This window comes from Pterocles gutturalis, unplaced genomic scaffold, assembly GCF_000699245.1.
Source record: "Pterocles gutturalis isolate BGI_N339 unplaced genomic scaffold, ASM69924v1 scaffold14591, whole genome shotgun sequence".
NCBI lineage: Eukaryota > Metazoa > Chordata > Aves > Pterocliformes > Pteroclidae > Pterocles > Pterocles gutturalis.
Window position 1 is genome coordinate 13368 of NW_010100583.1, and position 26600 is coordinate 39967.

General features: G+C 35.3%; 1 protein-coding gene across 1 annotated transcript in view; it reads left to right on the plus strand.

The window, feature by feature from the left end:
- Positions 1-20364, plus strand: part of XRN1 (5'-3' exoribonuclease 1) — a 31373-nt gene extending 11009 nt beyond the window's left edge. Inside the window, exons 15-42 of the mRNA XM_010080481.1 lie at positions 148-317; positions 1147-1267; positions 1357-1455; positions 2971-3074; positions 3582-3713; positions 4454-4616; positions 5082-5195; positions 5661-5759; positions 5923-6038; positions 6925-7071; positions 7440-7529; positions 8610-8745; positions 9963-10019; positions 10708-10840; positions 11965-12034; positions 13182-13407; positions 14030-14131; positions 14828-14923; positions 15158-15272; positions 15781-15845; positions 16232-16342; positions 16701-16826; positions 17142-17298; positions 17607-17785; positions 17983-18096; positions 18178-18301; positions 19293-19444; positions 19645-20364. Of these exons, the coding sequence (XP_010078783.1) occupies positions 148-317; positions 1147-1267; positions 1357-1455; positions 2971-3074; positions 3582-3713; positions 4454-4616; positions 5082-5195; positions 5661-5759; positions 5923-6038; positions 6925-7071; positions 7440-7529; positions 8610-8745; positions 9963-10019; positions 10708-10840; positions 11965-12034; positions 13182-13407; positions 14030-14131; positions 14828-14923; positions 15158-15272; positions 15781-15845; positions 16232-16342; positions 16701-16826; positions 17142-17298; positions 17607-17785; positions 17983-18096; positions 18178-18301; positions 19293-19444; positions 19645-19935 (3609 nt within the window). The 3' untranslated portion in view covers positions 19936-20364. The remainder of the gene's footprint in view (positions 1-147; positions 318-1146; positions 1268-1356; positions 1456-2970; positions 3075-3581; positions 3714-4453; positions 4617-5081; positions 5196-5660; positions 5760-5922; positions 6039-6924; positions 7072-7439; positions 7530-8609; positions 8746-9962; positions 10020-10707; positions 10841-11964; positions 12035-13181; positions 13408-14029; positions 14132-14827; positions 14924-15157; positions 15273-15780; positions 15846-16231; positions 16343-16700; positions 16827-17141; positions 17299-17606; positions 17786-17982; positions 18097-18177; positions 18302-19292; positions 19445-19644) is intronic.
- The last annotated feature ends 6236 nt before the right edge of the window (positions 20365-26600 follow it).

Consider the following 26600-nt stretch of genomic DNA (forward strand, 5'->3'; position numbering starts at 1 on the left):
AGAGCTGGGACATGAGGAAGGGTGAGGCTGCAGTTAGAAAATTAATGCATTAACCAGAAAAATGCAGGTGTCCTCTTTCCCAGTGTAGAAGTTTCCATGCTAATTTTTGTTGCCAGTTTCACATATGCCTATCTTTCTAAAATTTAGAAACGACTGCTGCAGGCCATGGAATCCTGCAATAAGTGCCTAAAAGAAGATGAGAAACGAAGAAACACTCACAGTGCTTGTTTGATGTACTGGTATGACAAAGATTCAGAGTTCCGGTACCTGTCACCCTGGCCAGAGAAATTCCCTGCAATAGAAAGATGTCATACCAGGTAACATTGGCATAAATTCAGAGTAGACTAAAAGTAGCTAGGCTACCTTTATTAGCATTTTAACCAAAGCTTGTATGTGCCGATATGTACACTGAAGAGTGTAAAATGTTGAATTCGATGTTACTTGTTGTGGGTGGCATGGTAAAAGTATTTGTCTCTTTCCTTGAAACATTACTTTGCAAAACAGATGAACCAATGCTAAGTCAGCAAGAACAATCTAGAGAATTACTAAACTTTGTGTGACACCGAGGATGAAAAACTGGTACAAATGTCTGATAATAGTCATGATTTTCCAGCATACTAATTCCAGACCATTTTTTAAAAAACGTAAGCATTTGGTTCCAGTGCAGAGAGTTAAACACAAGTGTGTTTTTCACTTTGCTCTCACTGAAAGTAGTCAGCTTTATTTAACACAGGCTGAGGTTTCAAGATTAAATGGAAACATAACCTTAATAGTAGTCAAAGCAAAATAGAGGAGGAATGCCTGTGTGCAGGATTACACTCGGTGAAGAATGAATAGTTGTGAAGATGAATTATAAGATATGGAACCATTGCTAGTTCAGAATTTTACAATAACAATGAATTAAAATAGTGAGATTGGGACATACTGTGGCTTGAAGTTTTGTCTTTTTCGTAATGAGTAGTCCTTTTGCAGCAATAGCATGGGTTTTTAAAGTCCTTTGTATAGGTTCCAGGTGGCTTAAATTAATTGCCACCTTACAGGAAAGTCAACGAGTTTGTCATTTAATGAATGTTTGAATGAGTAATGAGAGTTTCTAGAGACAAAGGTCACTCTGTATGAGCAAACGTTATGCAACTTGTTTTTTAGGTATAAAACAATACCTTTGGATGCTTGGCACATAGAAATAACCCACAATAAGATAACTAAAATCAACAAAAGTGCATTATACTTTTGTGGATTTCCTACTTTAAAGCACATTAAGCATAAGGTAAAAGATTTCACTCTTCTCAATTTTATTTAATAGATAACTATGTAAGATTTCAAGTAATTTTTATGTGCTGTTTTATTTTTACCCAGTTCTATCTTAAAAAAAGTGGTGTACAGGTGTTTCAGCAAAGCAGCCACGGAGAGAACATGATGTTAGAAATCATAGCTGATGAGAACTCAAAAGAACAGGTAAGTATTCAGCTCCTCAGCTCCTAGCAAACAAACAAACAAACAATCAAAACAAAAAAAGACAAAAAAGCTTGTAATAAAAAGAATGTTAAATAGTCAGATTTGAAATGTTGGTTATTTATGTCTTCTCAATAGTGTATTATATGAGAAAAATGCTTATTATAGAGTAGTAGTGAAAAAGCTTAAAAAAATTTTAAAACCCAAGCATTTCTTAAAGAATAGTTAAATATATTTAATAGTTCATTTAAAAGCATATATTTATATTTAAAAAAATTATTTAGCTAGTAATGCTTGTTTACAAAATGAGCTCTATGTATAAATTGTTAAAATTTTATTAATAGAAAGGAAGGTAAAATATGGCTGGATGCTCAAGGCTGTAGAATCAATTGCTGGAGTAAGAACTCTGGAGTTGTTAGCTCCCAGACCAAAGTTGAGAGTATTAAGTGGAAGTATTCTCAGTATATATTTTGAAAACATCAGCTGAATCAGTTCACTGAAAACAGCAATGGTTCACACTGCTTTCGGTTCACACTGAAAGCTTTTGTTGACTATTGGAGTCAATAGTAGAAAATAAAGTCTGTTAGGATTAAAATATTAAATTTGTGTGGGGAACAGTCTAGAATTTCGAGAATCTACTGAAAGATTTAAATTTGTCCTGACTTCAGAATATTAAATGCCAGTCTCCTTAGTAGTTTTCTGGCATTTCTCTGTGGTAGCCATCAGATGTTCTCAGGTAAGGAGTTGGTGAGACTCACTCCTGACTAATAGTTGGAAATGGTATAAATGCAAGGAAGCAGAGTCTCCAGACCCGTGCCTCTTGTTTCTTGTGTAGCTGAGTATATAGATGTTTTTTCTCTTTTAATCAGTTCCTTTTCATCAACAAAGCAGACTTACCCCTTCCACTTAAAAAGTTTCAGAGATAAATAAATAAATAAAACCAGGAAAGGAGAGAGGAGGAAAACAAGATAAGATTTTCCAGGAAAGAGAGATAAGGAAAGTGAATATTCTAGATATGTGGCCAAGAGAATTAGATAAGCCAAAATAATAACTTAAAAAATAGCAGAAACTCATTGGAAAAACAGAACATAATGTGAGACTAAAATTACAGGTGCTAGCAAAGTCCTGGACATAAGTGCTGTTTCTTTATTTCAGTGAGATACAAAAATAGAATCTGTGGTACAAAATATTTCACTGGTCTTAAATTGTCAATTTGATTATTGTGTCCCAGAGACACTAATAGTTCTTAGTGATTTAAGAAAAAAAGTACATAGTAAGCCTATACCAGAAATGTATATCAACCCAGGTCTTACAACTGACTTTGTCCTAAAAAATGAAATATGATTCTCCATTTCTAATCAGAGGTTATGTAATATGTAGAAAAATATAAGCTTTTTATTCTGCAAGAAAACCTGTTCTTTAGCTAGAGTAGTTTTTATTGCAAAACTAGTTTTAAAATATTTTAACAGAAGTCTTTTAATATGTTAATCAGTAATAGTAACTTCTGGGTTTTTTCAGATGGTAGAAAATGTTGCCAGTTTGGTACTTGGAAAGCGTGTGTTTGTTAACTGGCCACACCTTGAAGAAGCCAGAGTTGTTGCTGTGTCAGATGGAGAAACTAAGTAAGAGACATTTCGTAGATAGTTGTTTGTCCTCTTTCTTGTTTTATTCAAAATAAGGTCCTTAGGCTGTACAAAAGTTTTGGGTTTATTGTAATGCTTCCTAACAGCACGTTAGTCCAGATGCACCCTGGTGGAAGAACCCTTGTTTAACATTGTTCTGAGGTTTGGTTATCTCTGTAGAAGTCTAGTCCTTCAGTATTTTGCTATAGTCTTAGAAGTTTGTGAGAGCACTTTCTTAACTTTAGGGGGAAAAACACATGCATGGAAATCCGCACAGAATAATGTAAAAGAGAACATTTCTTGCAATCTTCCTTTCAGCACATACGCTGATATTTTCTCTAAAAAATATGCTGCGTGGCCTGTTGTGGAAGGGGTAGAGAAAATGATGCTGCAAGTGTTCCATGTCCTTAACGAGTAATTTCTACCTGTTTTAAGTTTGGGTCACAATTGGTTTTGTCTAGATTAATCTTATTTGTTTAAATTCATACCTGTCATAATATTCTCAAGGTTTTATTTGGAAGAACCACATGGCACACAGAAGCTTTACATGGGTCATGCAGTGCCCCCAACTAAAATGGCATATGTTGGAGATAAGGAACAAATCATGTGGTTAAAAGAAGTTCAAGGCATTTCAGAGCAGTAAGTAACTTCGAAAATCAAATTGTAACTTTGCATTTTATATCTTAGCTATGTTTTGTTGCTATGTTAGAGACCTAATTAGCGGAGAAGAGCTGCTGCATACTTGATGATAGAAGTTAATGAGTCTGCTGGAATTTTTTAAACAATATAAAAGAGCTTATGTTGAAATTTCAGAATATATGGAGTTAGTCCCTAGGTATTTAAAGTTAGATGCTGTTACAAAAGAATTCTCAAATGCCTAAGTTTCAGTATTTGCTCTCTGGTTTTAGTAATCTTCAGTTGTAGGTACTATATAGAATGGAGTTTTACAGTGTCAAGTTACAACTTCAGTAGCTTAGCATTGTTAAATTTGAATACAGCTCTTGCTTGTCTAGAGTGTGGGTGCCCAGTGGAACACACCTGAGTTACAGCAGCTTGCCATTTTAGTATCTGTCATTTGAGTTAACTGCTTCAATTACCCCTAACCTTTCCCATTGTAAAGGTGAAACGTGCTTAAATTAACACGCTTAGCTATGTAGTGATGGCAGTGCAATAATGGATAAGGAATTGGTTACGCTGTTCATTCTGGGTATTTTTTATAAAACAGGAAGCAAACTACTGGAATCCTTTTGTTAAGAGGGGTTTTTTGTTTTGCTGTTTTGTTTTTGGTTTTTTTTATTATTATTTCAAGAAATTAATTCCACTCTTTTGGTTCAGTTCTGTTTATTGTAATCAAACTAAATGTTCTGCTTTGTGTTCAGCTACCAGAGAAGAAAAGGAATAATTATTCATGAAACATCAGTAGTTGTGTATGCTCAGTTACTCACTGGTAGTAGATACCAACTAAACCAAAATGGAGAAGTTTATTTGGAGAAGCAGTGGTCAAAACAAGCTCTTCCTTTTGTTTACCAAACTGTTGTCAAGGTAAATATACAAGTTCAGTATCTTGCACATAGCCCCTTTCTCCACTGGGGTGAGGGAGTGTGCAGAGGAAAGAGCATATGCTCCTTTAAAACAAAAGAATGCACAAATATAAGCATTTTAAATTAATGTAACTTATTGTATAAAAAACATAATGTGCTTAGGCAAGTATTTGGTCAGAAAATAGGGGATCTTGTTGCACAGTTTAGAGATCTTACTGAAAAAAATGGCTTTTTTCATCTTTTTACTGATGATACTTTGAATGAAGTACAGTAGTGGTGCTCTCTGAGGTAACACAGTTGTTTGCGTAACAGCATTTGTAATATAACATTTACTTCTTTGCCTTCGATGAATTATTACAAACTCAGATAATGTTTTAGAGTAAGTGTCTATTTGTATGAACTTATTAATTATTCTACTGGAACTGAATTATATTTAACATTATAAATTTTTTCTTTTTTCATGTAGGATATCAAAGCCTTTGACTCTCGTTTTTCAAACATCAAAACTTTGGATGACTTGTTTCCTCCTGGAAGTACAGCCTTTATGCTGGGATCTCCTTGCTATGGCTGCATGGGAGAAGTTAGTTCCAATAATTTAATATTTTTTCCCCTAGATTTTTTCATTTGCAAAACTGAAATAATCTTAGATGTTGTGTGGCAGTAGTGGTCACTTGCTAGCTAAAATTTTAAATCAAAGATTCCCTGATGGTTTAGTCAGAGGAGGAGGGGATTATTCTGCTTTGCTGGCATAACAGGAAAAAGGTAGCGTAGCTTGAATGCAGGATTATTTGTACTAATTATTTAGAATAATTTGCAATACATAGAGTTCCTATTTTGGACTATTTTCAGTCATGGATTTCTTTGATTTAATGCTGTTTGATTGCTTCTGTGAAGAAGCAGTGTACAGGTCAAGCCAAGATGGTGAATCCCAAAGTATCTCCGTGCCTACTGCAGCAAAATTGTTCACAAAATAGACTATGAGGTCTAGTATCCAAAGACTGCTTTTTTAAAGTAACATTTTTAATGTGTTGTTTTTCTCTCCAAGGTTCAAGATTCACGTGATGTGATCACTGAAGGTAGAATTCGTGTAGTTTTCAATATTCCATGTGAACCCCAGCTTGATCCTTTAATACAGAACCAGCATGTAAGTGCTTCTGTTTTTCTAGTAAAAGCTTAAACAATGTGTCAAATATATTTTGCAATGGTAAATGTCTTTAAGGGGTGCTTCCTTGTTATTCATTTGCCCTTCGTATAAAAATATCTATCCTTCAGGAAGTGCCAATATTGTTTGTTTGTTTGTTTTAAAGAAATATTCTGTGAAATACAATCCTGCATATATTTTGGCCAGCCGTCTTGGAGTAAGTGGATATCTTGTCTCCAGATTTACAGGGAGTATCTTTATTGGAAGAGGATCAAAGAAAAAGTAAGTTCTCTTTGTGAATTTTGATTGTAGAGAAGTTTCTAAATTCTAGTACAACTCTACAGAATTTCTGCTATATTTAAGTGCTGCTCTTATCAAGTGTATAACTGTTTTGTGATGTGAAGCTTTTTTTAAAGTATATTTGCTGTAAAATAAATTAACATACAGGGTTTTCTCTTCGGTCATAAACTTCTTTTTCATTTTTGTTTATTGGTGAGTTGTTCTGTTGGCTTTAGTATTGTAGAAAGACATAAATTGACTTTCATATGTTTGCATAATTGAAGCAGGAGTTTGAACTGACTTTGCCACACTGAGAATAAAAAGTGGAACTGGGATCTAATTTAATTGTACTTTTCATTATTGATAGTATAAAGGGATACTAATTGTACCTGCATTTTTTTTTAAGAACTAGTTAAGCCTAAAACTGCTGAAAATATATAAGGGAGGCAGTCCAAATAGTTCTCAATGCCAGAATTGTGATTTCCTAGGAAAGCTCACTAAAGAAATGGTTGATGCATGAGTATCTTCTTGTGATTTAATGTGTACATTTGTTTCCCACTGATTGTTCAGGGACATCCTTTTGCATCTTGGTAAATGCCAGGTAGATTGTGGTTGATTAGATCTCAGTTAAGGAAGAAGTGTAAAATATTCTCTACCCTCCTTTACAATAAGGTATGGACAGCCATGCGGACAGCTATCGTAGCACAGTTTATGTCCCGTAACATTTACAGCTGTTGTGATCCTAACAAGTAAACAATACAATGAATTTGATTTTTTTCTGTGGATTTAGACTGAAGATGTGTGTTTGGTTTTTTTAATGTATGTACACATGTACACACACACACATATATATATAACTGGAAGTTAATAAACTTTTTCTTATTTCCAGTCCTCATGGCGATCACAAAGCAAATGTTGGGCTAAACCTGAAGTTCAATAAGAAAAATGAAGAAGTTCCTGGCTATACTAAGAAAGTTGGAAATGAATGGATGTATTCTTCTGCAGTAGAACAACTGCTTGCTGAGTATTTAGAAAGGTAAATATTAGATATGAACTTCTTCCAAATTATCCACTTTCATATCAGTCTTTGGGTTTTGTCCTCTGGACGCAGATCTTCTAAGAACTGATGAGTTTGCTTTTGGAGATTGCTTGATGGAATTTCTTTTATTCCAATATTCTCCTTTCAACAGTCTCTTCTTCCAAGGAGAAGTATATTTGGGGATACATGAATTTTGTCAGCAGCTTACCCTTGACAAATGAACAGTATGACACTAAATTAAGTAAAAAATAATCCATCTGGGCTCCAGAAATTTTGAAGCCCATCAAACTTTGTTTTGATGAGGCTTTTTTGTGGTCTGTGCTAATGGGAAACTAAATTTGTCTTCCATTTTTTCATTTTTTTAGGGTCCCTGAACTATTTAGTTATGTAGCCAAGAATAGCCAGGAAGATATCTTCTATGAAGACGACATTTGGCCTGGAGAGGATGAGAATGGGTAAGCCATCTTTGTCCTTTTTTTAATTTTTTACCTAGAATAAGCAGAATAAAGGCTGACAACAATTGTGAAATGGGTGGTGATTGTGTAGTGGCTACTATGTAACTGAGACTTCACTGTTCTTGAGTAGCACGATTGTCCAGTGATGACTGAAAAAATTACCAGAATGTTGTATGTTTCAGTTGTGGAGTCCAAGTCTCTGTCAGACTCCTATCTCAAGTCCAGTAAAGGAGAAATCATATTTTCTACGGCTACTTCACAATTGTTGCTTTTAAAGTAATCTTCAATAAGCATAGTTGTGAATAGTCACAAAGTCACCAACAGATAATTTTTGGAAAATAAGCAATAATTACTTTAATTGTTTAAGATCACTTTGATTTGAAAAATAACATGTACAGAATTTAAAGTACTTTGCACATTGTTGGTATACATTCAGTCAGTTTCATGGGAGACAAGGAGAAACCTTGGTTCCAGATACAGTATAGAAACATTCAAAAAGCTTTTATTTTTAGCTGGTAAGCCATGTTCATGGGCTTGCGTTGGTAAGTCTTCACAATGCTGCACTCCGCAGGACTCTTTACCAGGCAGATATACCATTGTGGGACTCTTCTATTATTGGTAAGTCTTCACAATACTGCACTCCGCAGGACTCTTTACCATGCAGATATACCATTGTGGGACTCTTCTATTATAAGAATCTCAGGTTTGTGCTCCATTTTAACAGAGAGGTACACCCTGAAGTTCTTGCTGTATTGTGAGAAGCAACTGGTCACAGAACCTTTAATCACAGCTGGGCATGGTTAGTTGCTTGGGTGCAAACATAGTTTACTGAGTACTTTGAAATAATTTCTTTTTTTTCCCTGAGACAAAACTTCGGGTTATAGTTTTGAAACAGTATTGCATGATTCATCTAGTTTTTTTTTTTAAACCCCCACTGTATCTCATACACAACTCTTAAATTGTTTATTAATGTATACAAACATTGTGCCTATATCATAATACTTGACTGATTAAACAAGGGAACATAAAATGCTTAGTTTATGCAGTTGAAAGTTTTAATTCATGTTACTTTTTATTTAGATCTGAGAAAGTTCAGGAAATTGTTGCCTGGCTAAAGGCACACCCTGTGTCTGCTTTGTCTCGCTCATCTTGTGACTTGCAAATTTTGGATGCAGCCATTGTTGAGAAAATTGAAGAAGAAATAGAGAAGTGCAAGGTACGCGGTTTGACATTGTTGTGAACAAAGGTGAACCAAAAAGCAGCTGCTCATTATTTTCCAACTTCTTGAATTAGAATAGGATGTTTGAAGATTACTTGTCATTCCAAAGCAAAAGAGTAGACAATGTAATGGAAGATCTGAATTTGTAATGTGAATTCTCACAGAAATTCAGAAGAGCTCATTATTAATCTTTTTAATTCACTCTTTTTGAGGTGATTCAGCAGCATTAGGCCATACTCTGGACTCTGCCTTTTGGTGATTTCGGAAAGGAAAAGGTGTCTGCCTATATTCTGAACTACTGAAGTGCTGTTTCTAAGTGCAGTCCCAGCTGTTCCTCCTTTGGAGTTTCTCTTTGGTCTGAGGAGAATTAGAAGGTTGTTCTGGGCCTCTCAGTTCAAGAGGGACAGGGAACTGCTGGAGAGAGTCCAGCGCAGAGCCACAAAGATGATGAAGGGAATGGAGCATCTCCCTTATGAGGAAAGGCTGAGGGAGCTGGGTCTCTTTAGCCTGGAAAAGAGGAGACTGAGGGGTGACCTAATCAATGTTTATAAATATGTAAAGGGTGAGTGTCAGGAGGATGGAGCCAGGCTCTTCTCTGTGACATCCAGTGATAGGACAAGGGACAATGGGTTCAAGCTGGAACATAGGAGGTTCCACTTGAATGTGAGAAAAAACTTCTTCACGGTGAGGGTGACAGAGCACTGGAACAGGCTGCCCAGAGAGGTTGTGGAGTCTCCTTCTCTGGAGACATTCAAAGCCCGCCTGGATGCGTTCCTGTGTGCTCTGATCTAGGTGTTCCTGCTCCGGCAGGGGGATTGGACTAGATGATCTTTCGAGGTCCCTTCCAATCTCTAACATTCTCTGATTCTGTTTTCTGAGGGTCACAGATCAAAAAAGGGGCCAATGAGATTACTAAAGCCAAAGCTAAAGGCAAAGCCACATGAAATAATGGGCTGATTTATTTGAAATTACTTGCAAGGACATGTTGATAAAATCAGTGTGAATTCTGGAACTGGGCAAGCAATGCAAAAGCTTTGGTAAGAAATCAGTCGTGTTTTAAAGGCTGGACTTAGTCATCCTAAGGACTTCATGAAAGCTGTATACCTTTATCTAACAAAAGAATTCTACATTGTCTTTTCAGGTGTTTTGTTGTACCTGAAATCCAGTGTTGGTTCCTTCACTAGTTGGTAATAACTTTCTCTTCTTTCCTTTAGCAGAGAAAGAGCAACAAGAAGGTGCGAGTAACTGTGAAACCCCATTTGCTGTACAGAGTAAGTGATGTGGAAAGGTTTCTTTTAAAAGAAGTTAAGTTGTCCAGATCATATTTTACCTAAGCTTACCAACTTTCAGAGAGTGGAATTTTATGACAGCATTGATGGAAGAAAAAGTTTTATGATGCCTGTTAGAAAGTCAATTTGAGAATGGTCGTCTGCCTCTAAAAGGAGAGAATTTCTACTAACTACAAACTCTGTCATGTATTATACTGACTGTCAGTTCCTTTCTATCTTCTGTTCTTCATGCTTCTACAGTTCTTATTGGCTGTATAATGAAGGTGAAATAAAATGTACTTCCCCTTTGTCTCTTCTTCCTTTTTTTTACTTTTTGTTTAGTTCTTGACATACAACCAACTACTCATCTTGCCTGGTATTTCACAGATACCCACATTACTGATATAGACAAGTTAGACTTGATGGTTTTATTTTGTCTAAAGTGATCCCCTTGGTCCACCTGGGATCATGTAGAGCACTGCTGTTTCTCAGGCAGAAGTAGTGAGTGAGAGTTGCAAGAAAAAAAATGAAAGTTTGCTTTGTGTCTGGGGAGTGAAGATTTTATGTTCTTAAATAATATTTTTTTTTCAGAAAGTATGCTTTATAGTGTTTCAGACATTGTTATAAATGCATTTTAATTGTAATCCGTATTTTTTTGCAAACATTAACACAGTCTTTTGGTTATTGTCAGCCATTAGAACGACAGAATGGTGTTGTTCCAGATCGAGATGCAGAGTATAAACTGTTTGACCGTGTTGTCAATGTGAGAGAAAACTTTTCTGTTCCAGTTGGTCTTCGAGGTACCATTATAGGAATTAAAGGAGGTAATATTTTCTTCATACTTGTAGCACTATAGATATATAACAGCTCAGGTAGTGATGTCAAAGCAGGCTTCAGAAAAGTGTTTTGTATAATGGTTGTGAATGCACAGAAATTTCTCACCTGTGAAGCATATACAGCTTGAAGCCATTAATGACATATTTAGTGTTTTGAATTAAACCTACAGGTGTTCTGTTTTAACTTAGTGTTACACAGCTGTACTGTGAATAAGAAATTACTTACCCTTTTTTCCTTCTATGAAGAAGGCAGAGAGATCAATGAGAGAGAAGAACACAGGCTGCAAAAAGGAAAAAAAATGAAGTTATGGGAAGATGTGGGCAAAGTTAAAATAAGTAACGATAGAAACAAGTATCGGTCTTCATACTTCCATTGAACATAAAACTCTGTCAAATATGATTTGTCTCAAATTCTTTGGAATTTGGTTTTTCCTCTATTTCTGTTAAATGGCATGGGTTTATACCTTCTTTGACAAGAAGTTTATCCATTAATCTGTTTCAGGTAAACAAAAGGATTTACTAAATCACATTGGGTATAGCAGTTTGAGATCTAGTAATAGAAATTGTTTTCTTACCTGGCCTTTAAGTAGTTGCTTTCTCATTCAGTTTGCATCCAACAGTCTTGAATAGACTAGACTTGAGTGCAGCTTTTTTAAAAGAGATAGTATTTTCTCCATAATGATTATATACTAGTATAATTTTAAAGGAGTATTAATCTGTCATTATGCGAGAAGGTAATTGTTAAAGCTGTCAGTTCCTGACCGTCTGAATGTAAAGACAGCTTGCATCTCTTTTCTGGCAGTTTCTGACAACTGTGACATTCTGCTATAAATTGCAGTTTTACCAATGCAGGTTGATAAGTTGTTATGTATGGTACATTCCTGTTGAAAGTGCATCTAAAAGGGCAGCCATATATGACTTTGAGAAGCATTTCTGAATTGCTGTCAATGAAATTACTCATTTAAGGAATAAGGATTTTTTTTGTTGTTGCTAATTAGTTAGTGTTTGGTCTTTTCATTAGTTGTTGCCTGACTAATACAGATATTTACATAATTTAGATGAAAACAGCTACTGTTACATATATAGATGACATTTTACTTTGTTTTCTGTAGCCAGTAGAGAAACAGATGTGCTCTTCGAGGTTTTGTTTGATGAAGAATTCCTTGGAGGCCTAACTATAAGGTTTGTGCAGGGGGTTTCAGTCATTTCGTGCTGTTGGTATAGATGGCATTCAATTGTTGCCTTTGGTTTGGTTAAGTATTTTTAATGCCTCATTTTAAAACTTTGTTTCTCAGCAGTGTTGGTCATTTTTTATTTCTTCTGTGTTTCTTTTTTCTGTTTGAGTGGGATAATTTTTATGAAGCATATTATATTTTGGAAATGCTCGAGGCTTTTTTGCATATTTAGAAACTCCTGATTTGTAGAAAGTAAATATGAACCAGCAGAATAAAGCACTATATCCAAATGTCTTTCTAAAACAAATATGTAGGAAACAGATTATTATTAGTACGTCTTTAACATAGATAAAAAATAGTAATCATCTGTTCCTCTGAGGGAGGGACTCTGAAATATCAATAATTGATACTTAGGCACTACATTCTAACCACCATGAAAAGCCTAAACCGTTCTTCAGGAGGTGGAGGCATGGTTAATTTTTTACCTTAAAAAGTGTGATAACTCTTCTGTATTTAAGTAAGCAGGTAAATTTCTAAGTGCACTAATTTACCCAGCAGGCTTCTTTTTACTGTTGTTCTTAGATAAATTAAGTTTTTATGAGAGAAATTAGAGGAGAATCGTATCTATTCCCTGTGTTCAGCAAGTATAACAATCCTATCCTTTGCAAGAGCATGTCCTGTCAAACAGATACTACCTTCGCTATTCGGAATCATAAAGGAAGATACAAAACTGACTAAATGCTGCTTAACTTCAGTTTATAACTCTGCTCCTGGCTTCAGTTTTCATCTCAGAAAGTAATATTGTTTCTTGGTTCACAATTTTTATGCAAATTTTTATTATGCTATAACAATTCACTCATCTTTAAAATTTCTTTGAGCTCAGCACTGAAAGGTACAATATAAACTCAGAGTAGTAGTAATAATTGCTGTTGCTTTCTGATTTTGACAGCCAGAAGCCAAAGGGGAGCACAATGGGATTAACATTGTGTGTAAAGGTTCTAGATGTCAGTAATGGATATATAGTTTTCAGCCTCTGCTGTTCAAACTTGAGTCATTATCTTTTGGCATAGAGGCAAGAATGTTGTCAAATCAGACCTATTGAAATGTCAACAATCAAACTACATGAAATAACTATGTAATTTGCTTTTCCTAAGGTGCTCACCTGCCAGAGGTTATCGTCTGCCATCAAGTGCCTTAATTAACCTGTCTCATGGTAGTCGGTCAGAAATGGGAAATCAAAAACTGACAGCCATAGTTAAACCTCAGCCAGCTGTAAATAACTACAATTCATATGCATCTGACCTGTCATCTGTATCCTCACAAAAAGTGCATCTGGGAGGCCTCAACCACTCTCCTCGTTCCCTTTTTGTTCCTACTCAAGTAAGACCTTTCTTTCATTTGTACAAAAAAATTCTTCCCTGCAAACTGAATTATGACCATAGTTGTTATCTTCATTGATACAAACAAAATTTAATTTTTGTGTCAGTATGTTAGAAGTAGGATAATCCTTATGTTGGAGAAATTAGTTAATACAATAATGAAAGGGGCCAAAAGTTCCTTATTGACAGTTATTTTGCTTTGAGTAGCTCCAGTTGCATTTTCAAGAGACAAATATTTAGTTCAGAGGAGTGACACCACATTTGCTGTCAGTAATAGTTTGTTTGGGCAGAGATGCAATTATTTCCTTAAAGCTCTATAATGCTTCCTGTAGGCCAAGTTTGTCCATGCTCAGAAAGAAAAGACGTGATTTCCTTGTCAATTTTTCTTCCTGGTTATTATTTACTTTTTTTGAAAATTACAGGTGAATTGGGGTTCTCATTGGTTTAATTAATTTTTTTTTCCATAAGTGACTTCTTTGAAGAGAATTAGCTTAATGGGTTGCTATACGTGTGTTTGAGAAGAATTGTCTCATGTTTTCTAAGTCTATACAGGAAAAACTACTTTCCAAAAGAAAATGTAAGGCAATGAAACACTTCTGACTTTTTTTCTTTCAATGATTTAGCAACTGAATGGAAGACAGCATTACAATCTCAGGGCTGAAAATCAGGGCAACTCTAACTCACTCCAGAAAGGATCATTTCTGAGTGGCAATCAGAAAAATAAAGTGAGTGTTCTGATTCATTTAGTATTGGACCTAAATGTCTCAGTATTTATTTTTATCCCCTATTTAGAGTGGGTGTCCTTTTCTCATTGTTAACAGATAGCTTTGGTTTAGTACATCAGATGTTTTAGTCCAGATACAGACTGGAGCAGAACTTGTCCCAGTTCTTGAATGTGTATAATATCCTGTGTTACCTTTGTTTAGATTCTAGATTTTCAAAAGTTTTTTACATAGCTGGGCTTCAGTTCTGTGGTAACTGTAGTGCTATGAAGCAGTTGAGCCCAATTGATAAGGCCTTACAAAATAAGACATTGATAACAACATTTAAGAATACTACCAGGATGAGAGCGTGCTTTTGCAACGATTTTAAATTATTATCAGAGTTTAATTGTACTCGGTGATCTTTCCTATGTTCATAACTTCAGTTAATAACAAAACAAAATCTCAAACTAAGCTCATTTCAGTCTAACGGTGATTCTTGGGAAAAATTGTTATAAAAATACAACCCACCACAATAGCCTATTTCATAAATTAAATACCTGCAAGTTCTACTAGTTTCAGTATGAAAACTTCTGTTGTCTGAGCACTGTTAAACTTGGACCTTACAATTTTCAGAATGTCTTTGTATATGATGAGCTGTTCAAAAGCTGAGTTTATAGCTGCTGAGTTTGTTGGGGGTGTTGTTTCTTATTTTGTCAGGCACAAAGTAAGCAAGATGATGAGTTCTGCAGCATATGGCAATCGTTGCAGAGTTCTGGGAAGTCTCACCACATTCAGCAAAACATGCATGAGAAGGTTAGTATATGAACTTTAAACAGATCCCTGGGTTCAAAATATCAATGTATTTAATTTTATATATCAGTTCATTACATCACAAAACTTTCTAGCTAATGCCACAAATAGATTTGCTGGATGAAAGTATTCTTACATAGGGTATGCATAGCTCTGGAAAGAGGTAATCATACGGGACTACTGTGTAAATGATACATATATAGTTTTCTGGTTAAGGTTTGATGTTTGAAATCCTAGGGTGCAGTTCTACCTCAGGAAATCAAGCTGGGAACTGGCAATCAGTTCTATAAACCAGGATTCAACGACAGCAGCTTTAAAGGTCAGCAAAGAAAACAGGAGCCATATAAAAAATGTAAGTACTGTAGTAAGAAACTTTGTTTAGGAGAACTACTACTTGCTTTATCTGATCTTCATTGAAATGCCTATTGAGTTTTTTGTAGTTATCAATAGAAAATAGTTTATTTTAATTATATAAACTCTACATCACACTTATTGTTGTCAAATAATGTCCCTGGTGTGCATATTAGGTTATTCTACACTTAATCCTGAACCTCAAGCTGTTCTGCATTATGTTGACTTCCACCCATCTGATATGAAAACAAAACAAAAAATACGCAGAACTTGACTTTGAAAATTTGCTTATGGTTGTAGAATATAAAGTTAGATATATTATTGCATATATTTCTTTTTATCCTACAAGAAAAGCATACAACAAATGACCTATAAAGTATGAATTAAACATTTGATGCAACCATTCAAATTAATGTATCTCTGTGTACTTGTATGGAGTTATTAAAAATTTTGTCTTGATTATTATTATGGTTTTTAAGAGCATTTTAAAAGAATGCATTCTTTCGTAGTTAAAGAAGATTCCAAAGTTACAAGAGGTGAAAGTCAGACATATAATAAAATATCAAACAAACAGGTAATTTCTTCTGTTCTGAGTGAGTGTATTCTTTTCATTTTACTCTGATCTATCATTTTACAGATTTTTCTTTAACTGGCATCTTAGTTAATTCTTTTAGACAGTAAACTTTATTTTGGAGATTTCTTTTTTCCTCTAGAGATTTTATAGACAGAAAATGAGAGTGCGTAAGATGTATAGTGATGATACCAAATTTTTTTTATTCCTCTTAGACTCTAAAAGCTATGCTGTAATGGGAAAACACAAATGCTAGGTTTTCAGTAGGCTGAAATCCTCTAAGGATATTAGCTTGTGAAAGCTATTTGCAGATGCATTTCTAATATGATTGTGTTATAAGGAGTAATGAAGTATTAGTATTCAATAATAAATGCTGCAGTTTATTTCAGAATTTTGCAGGTGTGAATAAGTACAATGTTAAACTTCTGAAGAGGAATGAAAGTCCCAGCATGCCTGTAACTCAGAAGACTGCAGTTGATGGTCCCTGTACAGGTGGAAAGGTAGGATCTAAATAGTTCATTTTCTTGTGCTCATTGAATAACTTCAGTTTTCAGTCATTCCTGGCCACTTGTGTGCAAATTCATGTTTATAACAGATACAACACAAACCTGTACAACCTTGATCACTCCTTAAATTAATTCTCTGTTGGGCAATACTTGCATCTTTTTAGTATGCAGAACTTGATGTAGTCTCTGGATATGTGTTCACACTCTGAGCAGACATGGCTGCGATCTGTCCGAGCTAAGATAAAAGCCCTGAATGAGCATAAAATTAATCTCAAACTAAACTAATATACCCTTCCTTTTGCATCTGCGTATAATATACTAAGTTGATGTACTTTTTTTTTTTCAATTTAAGAAGGATAATGAACTTGAAAGCCTTCTAACGTCTTTGAAAATTTCCAAAGAAAACGAAGTGCAGATTTATTCCAAGGAAGCAAGAGCTACAAATGAAGAACATCTGTCACCACAGTCATTTGCTATGGTCTGTATACTGCAGGAATCATTACATTGCAATTTAGCGTCTGCTATCTCAGCATCGATGCTTCTATTTATAGAAACTCTGTGAAATCTCCTACTGCCTTTTTAAACATATTGATGAGCTTTTAGCTATTCTCAAAGAAAAATAACAAACACCTTTTTTATGCTAAGATGCTGTTATCTGTGCTTTGATTAAATGTAACTGATAGGAAAACAAAAATTCAGATTTTGTTACCAATTATCATATTCAGAGTTAAGTAAGAAAGTAGTGTTATCTGAATGCCATCATGCCCCTGAATGGTTTATTTTATTTTTAAAGAAAGGAACACAGATGCTCAAAGAGATTTTGAAGATAGATGGCTCTGACCTGGAAACAAGGAATGAAGTGAAATCCCAAGTTAACGATGTTCCTGCTCCCCCTAGTAGACAGGATTGCCATGGAGCTGCCTTGCAATATAGACAAGCAAAAAAAAATGGTATGTTTAGATATCTCATAGTTCAGAGCTTCACCTTGTAGTGACATTTTAGAACATAGCTAACAGCATAGTATCGATTTTCAACATATAGCAATAAAATATTTTCATCTTTTCCATCTTTTTCAGTTCTACTTCTTTATTCAGATCTAAAAGTCTCTTTAAATATAGTTTCCTGGTTTTTGTTAATCAGATACAAAAATACCAGAAAAACTTGGATATGCTTTCTTTTCCTGTTAATAACAAAGCTGCTATCCTTTCAATGCAGGAAATGTTTGTGATACAGACTTTTTTTTTTTTTCTTTTGCCAGCTGCTTATATGAACAAGCCTCATAGTACTGGAGGCCCTCAGAACACACCAACACTGGAAACTGGAGGTCACCCTTTTGTTTGTCCACAGCCTGCACTGTCTACTGTTTCTGAACTTTCTCGTATTTGTTCTCTTGTTGGAATATCACAACCAGAATTCTCTTTCCTAAAAACACCGCAGGTAAAAAGCTTTTTCTGCAAAAGTTAAAGTTCTCAACTTTGTTTTAACTGTTCTGCATTAAACATTGGGACTGAACACTCAAATCCATCTAAAAATAAACCTTTTATTGCCTCTTTTCAAAACAAACAAATACTCTGTTTCTATCTCATAGTTTGTCAGCACTACCAATTCCCTCAAAAATCTTCTCATTTTTCTAGACCATGACAGTTTGTCATATAAAATTATCAAATGGTTTGGTGGTTCATGGACCGCAGTGTCATTCTGAAGCTGAAGCAAAGGAGAAAGCTGCGCTTTTTGCTTTACAGCGTTTGGTGAGGATGGAAAAATTCTTTTAAAATCTTTGTCTCTATTGCATTGTGTCTGTTTGTAATCCTCCGTTTCCTTCTTCATAGAGTTCTATAGGAGTAAACTTCCCTTTGCCTCCCCCTCCGCCTCCACCAGTGTTTCCAAGTTATCAACCACTGGGTGTTCCTGTACCACCTGGATCTATTCCTCCAGTATTTGCACAACCCCCTGGTAGGTATTTGACTAGTACACGTTTCAAATATTGTCGTGGTATCCTGTAATTGTAATAGTTCTTTATATGAAAATTAATGCCTTCCAGAAAGCCTTGCTTTTAGTATTCACGTATGTAGTTGTATCTCTGAACTGCTTTGAAAACAGTTCATGAACCTTTTCTCATCAATATGCAGACTAATTCAATACAAAGAATCACGCATTTTGCAGTTATTTCTTTCCCTCAATAATGTATTTGTCCATTCGGTCTTAGCTGGTTTTTGTTTTGTTTTGTTTTTCTCTTCAAAACAATAGTAATTAGTTCAAAGCCAATAGTCCCAGCCCAGATTTTGTAAGAAATCTCTTCCTTTTCTAGTGCATTTTCTACATGGACTTTCTTTTCCCCCTGTGTAGTTAATAGTTGTCTATGCACTGGTGTTTTCATTTGTTTATAACCAATTTTCACTGAAGTGCAGTGTCACAATCCTGTTGTACACTGCCAAACATTAGCATGGTATGTAACCCTTAAAAAATTGCTAAAAATCCTTTTTTCTGGTTCCTGTCTATTTTGTATTCTACTAAAGCTCACACTCATAGCTAGTAATTAATGAGTCAGTGCCATTGTAGCATCCTAGTTACCCACATTTTTCTCTGTGGTTTCTGTATTGTTGACTTGTTTCAAAAGGGTAGCCTTTTGTACCTTCTCCTAATACAGTTCGCTCAGCGAAGGATGCAAAGATCCTAAGTTATGTGCACTCTGAAATGCAGATCCTGTGACTTAGTGCCCTTAACTGTGCTGTCTAGAATCTAGGTGTAGTTCTGTAAAAGCAGAACTGTTTTGTTTGGGATTTTTTGATAATAAATTCTTACCTATTTTCAAGTAAATATGAAGAATATGTGACTTTATTGGAAAGAGAAACATGCAGACAAATGTAGTTGGGGTACTTTTGGGGTCTTGGGGAGTTGGTATTCTCTTTTTGAGGAAAGAGCTAAAAATTACTTCTTTTCCCAGCTAATATAATGCCTCCATCATCTCACATGTTTGGGCCAGCGTCCTGGGGAACTCCAGTGCCTAAACATTATTATCCTGGCTCCTATCCAGGAAACATGTCTTTTGCAGGAGCTATACCCGTTGGCTCTCACAACCAGTTTATACCTCTGCAGGTAAGTTTGTCAGGTTTGTCTTAATATTCTGTTTTTGTAAAAAATGTGCCTAGATGATGAATACAACCCTGCTCCCACTGTGAAGCACTACTTAGCATTAGAAAATGATTGTAAGAAGTTGTATGCATGTTTTCTAAAAGTGGAATATTTACAGATTTTTGAGAATGCATTCTGTTAAATAATATTTATTTAATTTAAAGGTAACTAAAAAAAGGGCTGCTAGCAAGAAAAACTTTGAGTTCAAGGAGTTTCAGAGTTCCCCTCAAGCTGCACCACTAAAGAATGAACAGCCAGTGTCTTCTGACCACATTCAGCAAGATAGTTCTTCAGCTCCTTTAAAATCTCCTCAAGCTGCTCAGTCCACTGTTTCATTTCAAGACAATGTGGCTGCTCCAAGTGTTCCTCATAAAAAATCAACACCAAACACTTCCAGCAAGCGAAAGCCAAGAAAGCTGGCTGTCAATTTTGGCGCACCAAAATCTTCAGAATAAATATGGTAGCTAGGTGTATTTTATTTTTAACTCTTCCCCCACTGTTGTGTTCTATCATTTAAAAAAATCAGAAAGCTCTATTAAAAAGACCAGCCACTTTAACTATAATATAGAATGAAATACATTTATTTGCTATGATTTTCAGGTTGTTATGAAAACTATAAAAGCTTTGTTAAAAATTATTTTGACTTAAATTAGCAAAAGCCGGGAAATGCTGAGTTAAGGTTACCACGCCATCCATTGTGCCTAGGTTTCTAAACAGTGGCTTACAGACTATACCGGGTGAGCAGCAATAATAGTGGCAACCTTAACTGAGAATCACCGTGCTTTTTGGGAGGGATATGGAGTAGTAATAAGTTGGGCATCTAATGTTGCTTAGTATGACATTTTGTATTCTAGCTTATTTTTAAATAGTGTAATAAGACAGAAAGGAAAAATTATTTCAATGCAGCTTTTTATTGGCTCTCCAGGTTCTTCTGAGTTGCATCAATATGAGTAAAATCTAACTACAGTGGAACTGCCAAATTCACTTTAACTATGAACTGCTAGGTTTTATACCAGAGGGCAACAACTTTACAACTTTCAGAATGCAGGTATTATTGTATCTCTAGTATTAGAGTGGCAAAAAGTGGTTGCTGGTGCAGAATCTGTTCCAGGAGATAAATTTATAGGATGTACTGAATAAAAAAAAATATATTTGCAAAGTAGAGACCTCTTTGATAAAATACATTTACTTTTTTTAATCTAGCAGATTTATCAATTTCATTGTTTTCTGATGATAACATAGATATCTACTACAGATCTGCTTCCTAAAATGCTAGTGAGATCCTGATTTTTTTTCTGAATTATAACAGTGTCCAGAATTTAAAGATGTCCATTTGTGTAGTATGGCTACCAAAGTTATATTTACTTAGAGTCCATTTCTCCCTCTAATAGCCTGCACCCTGAAACCTTCTCTATGGTAGGTTTTGTTGCTAGTGACTTTTAATATTTATTTTTTAGTTTTGTGATAGAAGTTCTGTGTAGCAAAATTGAATTATCAGAAACTGTTGCTATTGGTTCCATGAGACTATTCAGACAAAAAGTTGATTTGTATTTTTGGAGAGAGCTATGTTGTCAAAGAAGTAACGCCGTCATTCTTAGTTCATATAGGAAAAAAAGAAGGCTCAAAGGTCCCTGTACTGTTTTTAACCCATGTGTACCATTTTTATTGACATTCATAAGAAATCTTCAGTCTAAGAGAAAATCTAAAGCCTCCGTTGGTGCTGTTTACTGATGTTGATTAAATTTCATTTTTCTTTTTTATTCTAATCTGTTACAGAAAAAAATTTTTTTCCTCTAAGGCTGTGGAAGCTTAGAAATAAAGCATACTTTACAGGTTTCATGTTGGTTCTGCAAGTCTGTAGACTTTCTTTCCATTCCCCTACTGTGTTCTTTGTTGGTGTAGTACCAAGTTTCACATTGTTAGTATGTTATAGGATTTTTTTTTTTAACTAATTTCTCTGAAGCAGTTGTTGCCTCACCGGTATTTGTAAAACAGCAGCAAGCCCTATAAAAAGGATCACAGATGTAAAAACAAGGTTAAGAAATTTTATTTCATTATATTTAGTATCACGGACTTTGTAGAATACTCTATATACACTCTTAAAATACATTTATTTTGTTGTTCTCCTTATAGCCCTCCAGTCTCAAGAGGGTTTGAAGCCATATTTCATGAAGGGAAAGTTGTATGTTTGGGTGTTCAAGTAGATTTGCTATATTTAGTATCTATATGTGGTTAAACACTTTTATTCTGTAGCTGCTGCGTATTGTATTAGTCCCTGGTTTTTAGTTTGTCTGTTCTGTGATACTGACTGCCTGGTGCCCAGTTAATTACACGTTTACATGTCCTGGTAGATGTGACATCTGCATTGACCTATGCCATGTCCCCTATGATTTCAGTTTTATATTTCAACAAGGTGATTATGTTTAATTCATACAGATATAAATTTAAGCATTTGTTTTTGTCATAGATAAAAAGTATTTTGTAAGCACTGGACTTTTTCATTAGATCTTATACAGAGCAGTATTTTACTAAAAAATTGAAAAGGGAAGACTTTTATGTGCGCATTTTTGTAGTTTCTGATTTTTTTAAAATAACTTTTCATTGTTTATCTGCCAAGTGAAATGTTTTAAATTTGCATATGAATGGATACAGAATGTATTTTTTGTGCTGTATAGTGTTAAGTGTGCATTTGCAGATTTTTAGCATGTAGTTGCACAAAGGACTGTGCAAAGATATTTTAAAATATGAATATATGATACACTGAAGGAAAATATTCATAAAAGGTAAATGCTATAAAAAACTTTAATGCAATAGAATCATTTTATAAATTGTGTCTGTGTCTGCTTGGATTAAATATTGAAACAAGAAACATTACTTATTTTCACTGTTTTATTTCCAAATACTATATGGGAACTTCTGTATGCTCCAAAATGAAATTTTAAGATATAAATTAAATCTTGTGAAGCCCGATTTCTGTGGTTCTCAGAAGCAGCAACTGCCCACCTCTGAGCTGTTTCTTGATGGCTTTCAACTGCTACTATTCCATTAAAGATACGAAGTTTGTTAAAAAGGCTGTTGGTCACTTTGCAATTAAAAGCATTTAACTAGATACTGATCTTTGGGCTCTGTCACCCATTAGATTTAAAAAGCAAAAACAAAACAAAAAAAAAAAATCCCAGAAGCTATAGAAAAGACAGTCCAATTATTTTCCAGCACATTCAGTCCTAGTGGTTCTTAACAAGGTGCAAAACCAGCTGATGGCTGAAAAACAGGAGGAGCCATGAGTACCTGGAAATATTTGACACCCTTTTTCTGTACTTGGAGCAAAACAATGTGCTGAGATTTTTGCTAGAGTAAAGTAAGAATTATTACCTCATTTGTAACAAGGCTTCTGAATGAAGTATAATGACAAACTGCACTGAAACCAGTGCAATGTGTTTTCATTTCTTTAAGAGGAAAATGGCACGTCACACTTCATAATTAGATTTCCTCATCCCCAATGATAGCAGTTTTTTTAAATTTAAAATTGCCAAATTAATGTTACTAGATTTTACTCTGATTTTAGAGAGGGTAAATATTAAACTTCTTCACCATTGTATTTTGTGCATTGAGTTTTGTTCTCTTTGACCAGTTATCTCTAAGGTTATGCTCAAACTCTGCATGTTGTTCCCTTTTAAAGCATAACGAACACTGTAGTTGTGCCAGTTAATTCTTAGTATCTTTGGCTGTGAGTTATGTTCTGTGTTAGGATCTGTCTTTTGACAACTGCAGCACCAGCTTTTCATGCAGAGAGATGTCATTTTCCTTCTTGTAGATTATTGTGTGAATTAGCTTGTTTAAAGCAACTGGCATGAAGAATGGAGTGCACTCTTAACATGAGCAGCTGCTGCAACTTTGTCTAACAATCTTCTGTCTGGTTGGTATATACATTCAGGTCATATTACTTGGCATGAAGATACCCAGATACAATCTTGCATTTCTTAAACTGTCTTGAGATTATTAGTCCATGGACTTTTAAGTACTGCAGTTATCCTGCACGACTACTTCTGTCTCGTTACTTTATCTATCTCAATATACATCACTAAAGCAAATTAAAACAAATTAAGTAAAGGGATAACTTTAAAATATCAGTTTGTGCATAATAAGCCTTTCATAGATGCTCCCATTCAAAAATTAAGTTACTTTTGTTCAGTTTAGTTTAGTTCATCTGAACTACTGTATAGATGACCCCTGAGAGTGAGAAATCTCAAAGATGGAATGGTTACTTACAGTGAGGGATTTTTTAATTATTTTTGAGATGTGATCTCCATATGTATTCCATAATCAGCCTTTCTTACTACTGAGAGACAGTTATGTTCTTCTCTTTCTGCCTCTGGGAAGGGGACACAGTGACACCAAGGGCATAAGGGCAGTCTGAATACATCCTCTTGGCCAAAAGAATCCAAATTCAGGTGCATGAGGACCCATGAATATTGAGACTGTAACTGATATATATTTCGAAGAATCAGATATCATGAGGTAAGTAGCTGTTGTTTATTAACAAAAGAATCCCTGGCTCCAACAACAGTTCCTTATTGCTGCCAATTTTTGATGGAGCGTTTACTCTTATTTTCCTGCAATTTACAAATTTCCTGTTTCATTTCTGCTTTGAAAGACAATACAAGTCAGAGAGAACAGGAGTCACAGTGCCATCAAGTGCAAACAGTAAACCGGATTCCTGTTACTTGAACAGATAGAGAAAGCCTTTTTTATTAAAACTTTTTTTTTTTTCTGGTAAAACTTGGTCAATAAACATTGCTGAATCAGCACTGCTTTATGAAAGTTTTTAATCACCCGTAGTCATGTATTTTGTACAATTGCAAGAAAGACAAAGGCTGGCAATCAAAAGCCAAAATATAATTTCTGTGCAAGTAACAAGAGCAATAAAATTCAAGGTCAGCAACTTTTAGCATGTTCAGGGTATGGGGCGAAGCAAGAACTGTGATTCCAGGGTAAGCAAGTGATCTGTTTGAAAGTAACATATGCACGTTTTAGATTTAGCACTAATTTGGGATAGAATGTGACATTTACTCTGAGTTCCTGATGTTTCTTCCAGTATGTGTTCCTTTGAAACAGATTAAATTCTTTGGCAGTCATTGCAAGTTAACTCAGCAGGGTAAATGGAGAACAGTGCAGGCTGCTGGAACCTCAAAGTTTACTAAGCCTATATTGAGATGGTTCGTTCTTCTAGCTGTTTCTACGTTTAATTTTTTACTTTTTCTTCCCCTTGCTTTCTTTTTAAATTTTTTTTAAGTGGCTAGGTCTTATTGAAACAGTAGTTGAGTGCTTTTTCATCCGTTGAGCCTGTATAGTATATCCATTCTTTTGTTCTTCTACTTAAGCTTCATTGGTGGCCATTTTCCTCTCTTTATTTTTAGATATTTTTTTTCCTGTGAACTTCCAGACTCTGAAATCAATGTTCTTTTAAAGAGCTGTTCAGCCCTGGATTTTCTAGGTACAAATGACCCTTCATTGCATGTATATACACACACATATATATACAGAGATTGGGCTCAATCTCTTATTTTCTCAAAGCTGTTCTTAGTTCTGTCATTTTTAGTCCACACCATAATTCCTTAAGAGGCGTCCAGAGGATAATGGACATTACCTCGTATATACACATTGCATATCTCCAAATGTAGATATTACTTAGGATGGGTTAAAAACATGGGCAAATAATGAAATGTTAGTAAGTACACCAGTTTTCTCTTCACTTGCTTTGCTATATAAATTCTTGGCTTAAAACTTGATTGTCTAAATCCCGCTCATCGTCTGTCAAAGATTACTTCTGTCACAGAGCTGGCAGAAGGGAGGAACTGCTTCTGCCTTGGGCACAATGCAAAATCTCCTGTATGTGGGGCACAGTTCTGATGTGCAATTCTCCAGTGAAGATGCTGGCTTAACAGGTCTCTTTTTATTTGTTCCCACTGGGTCATGCCAAGCTGTTTGTATCGCCAAATTATGAACTGTATCAAGGAATTAATCTGATTTAAACTCTTTCAAAAATTTTTCAGCCTGATGGTTTGCTACGGAGCCACCAAGAGCAGCTGTGTTGGTACACCAGTTTGCAGTGTGAGGGCGGGATGATTTAGCAAGAGTGGAACTGCTTAAGAAACATCTCATCACTGCCTAAAACTCAAATCACCCACGAAGCTAACATGCTAGATTAACTGGTGTCATTGTACGTGGTTCTGTCTGACTTCAAGGAGAGTGGTAAATTCTGGCATGAGTACAGGAGGAACTGCTGAAAATTGGTAAATTTTGCTGCAGTAATTTACCCTATGACTGAAGGTCATCTGTTAAGTTTCCGGGCAAGGCTTAATGAATGGTGTGTGTGGGCTGCGCAAACCCATGGAGCAATAGAAATTAGTGGGCTGCCTCTTACTGAAATGCAGACTGACAAAGGACCCTAAGGTCAATGCTTTCATAATGTTAAAATGGTACAGCTAAGGAAGTGGGTGAGATGGTAAATAAGAGTTTGATGAGGCCGTGGAAGAGTAGATGCATCTTGACAAAATACAAGTAAGGAAGGGAAGTTAAAGAAAAAACATGCATTACAAGTTTTTGGTCTTGCTCTCCTGGATTCCAGTAGCTGGAACCCTGTTGGCACTGCCGGTGGCAGGTTTGAGTGTATCTGAAGGTGTGGGGTGAGCGAAGAGGCTCCTATATATCAGTCACACAACAGGAATGCACCTCAGAACACCTTTATGTAAAAAAAAAAAAAAAAAAAAAAAAAGTTACTTATTCCAAATACAGTTTAATTAATAATTTGGAAATTTTAATTAGTAATCTGGTCCTAGAAAGTGTCAAGATCTTGTTTTCTTTCTAGTAATTCAGTTTGCTGGATCCGTAGCACTCCCATCTGTCAAGGCCTATTTTAACCTGGGTAACTGGGGCAAACCCATCTTGCTTGGCACCCTCTAAAGTGTACTTGTTGCTGACTGAAGCATGCTGAATGTGATGACACTGCTTACAAATATTCAATGTAAATTACTGATGGGGTGGGTTTTGCCATTGGTTTCAGTGATGGAGGATCTTCTTGTCCCTGATATTCTGTCGTTTGGTTGGTTTTACTTAACTC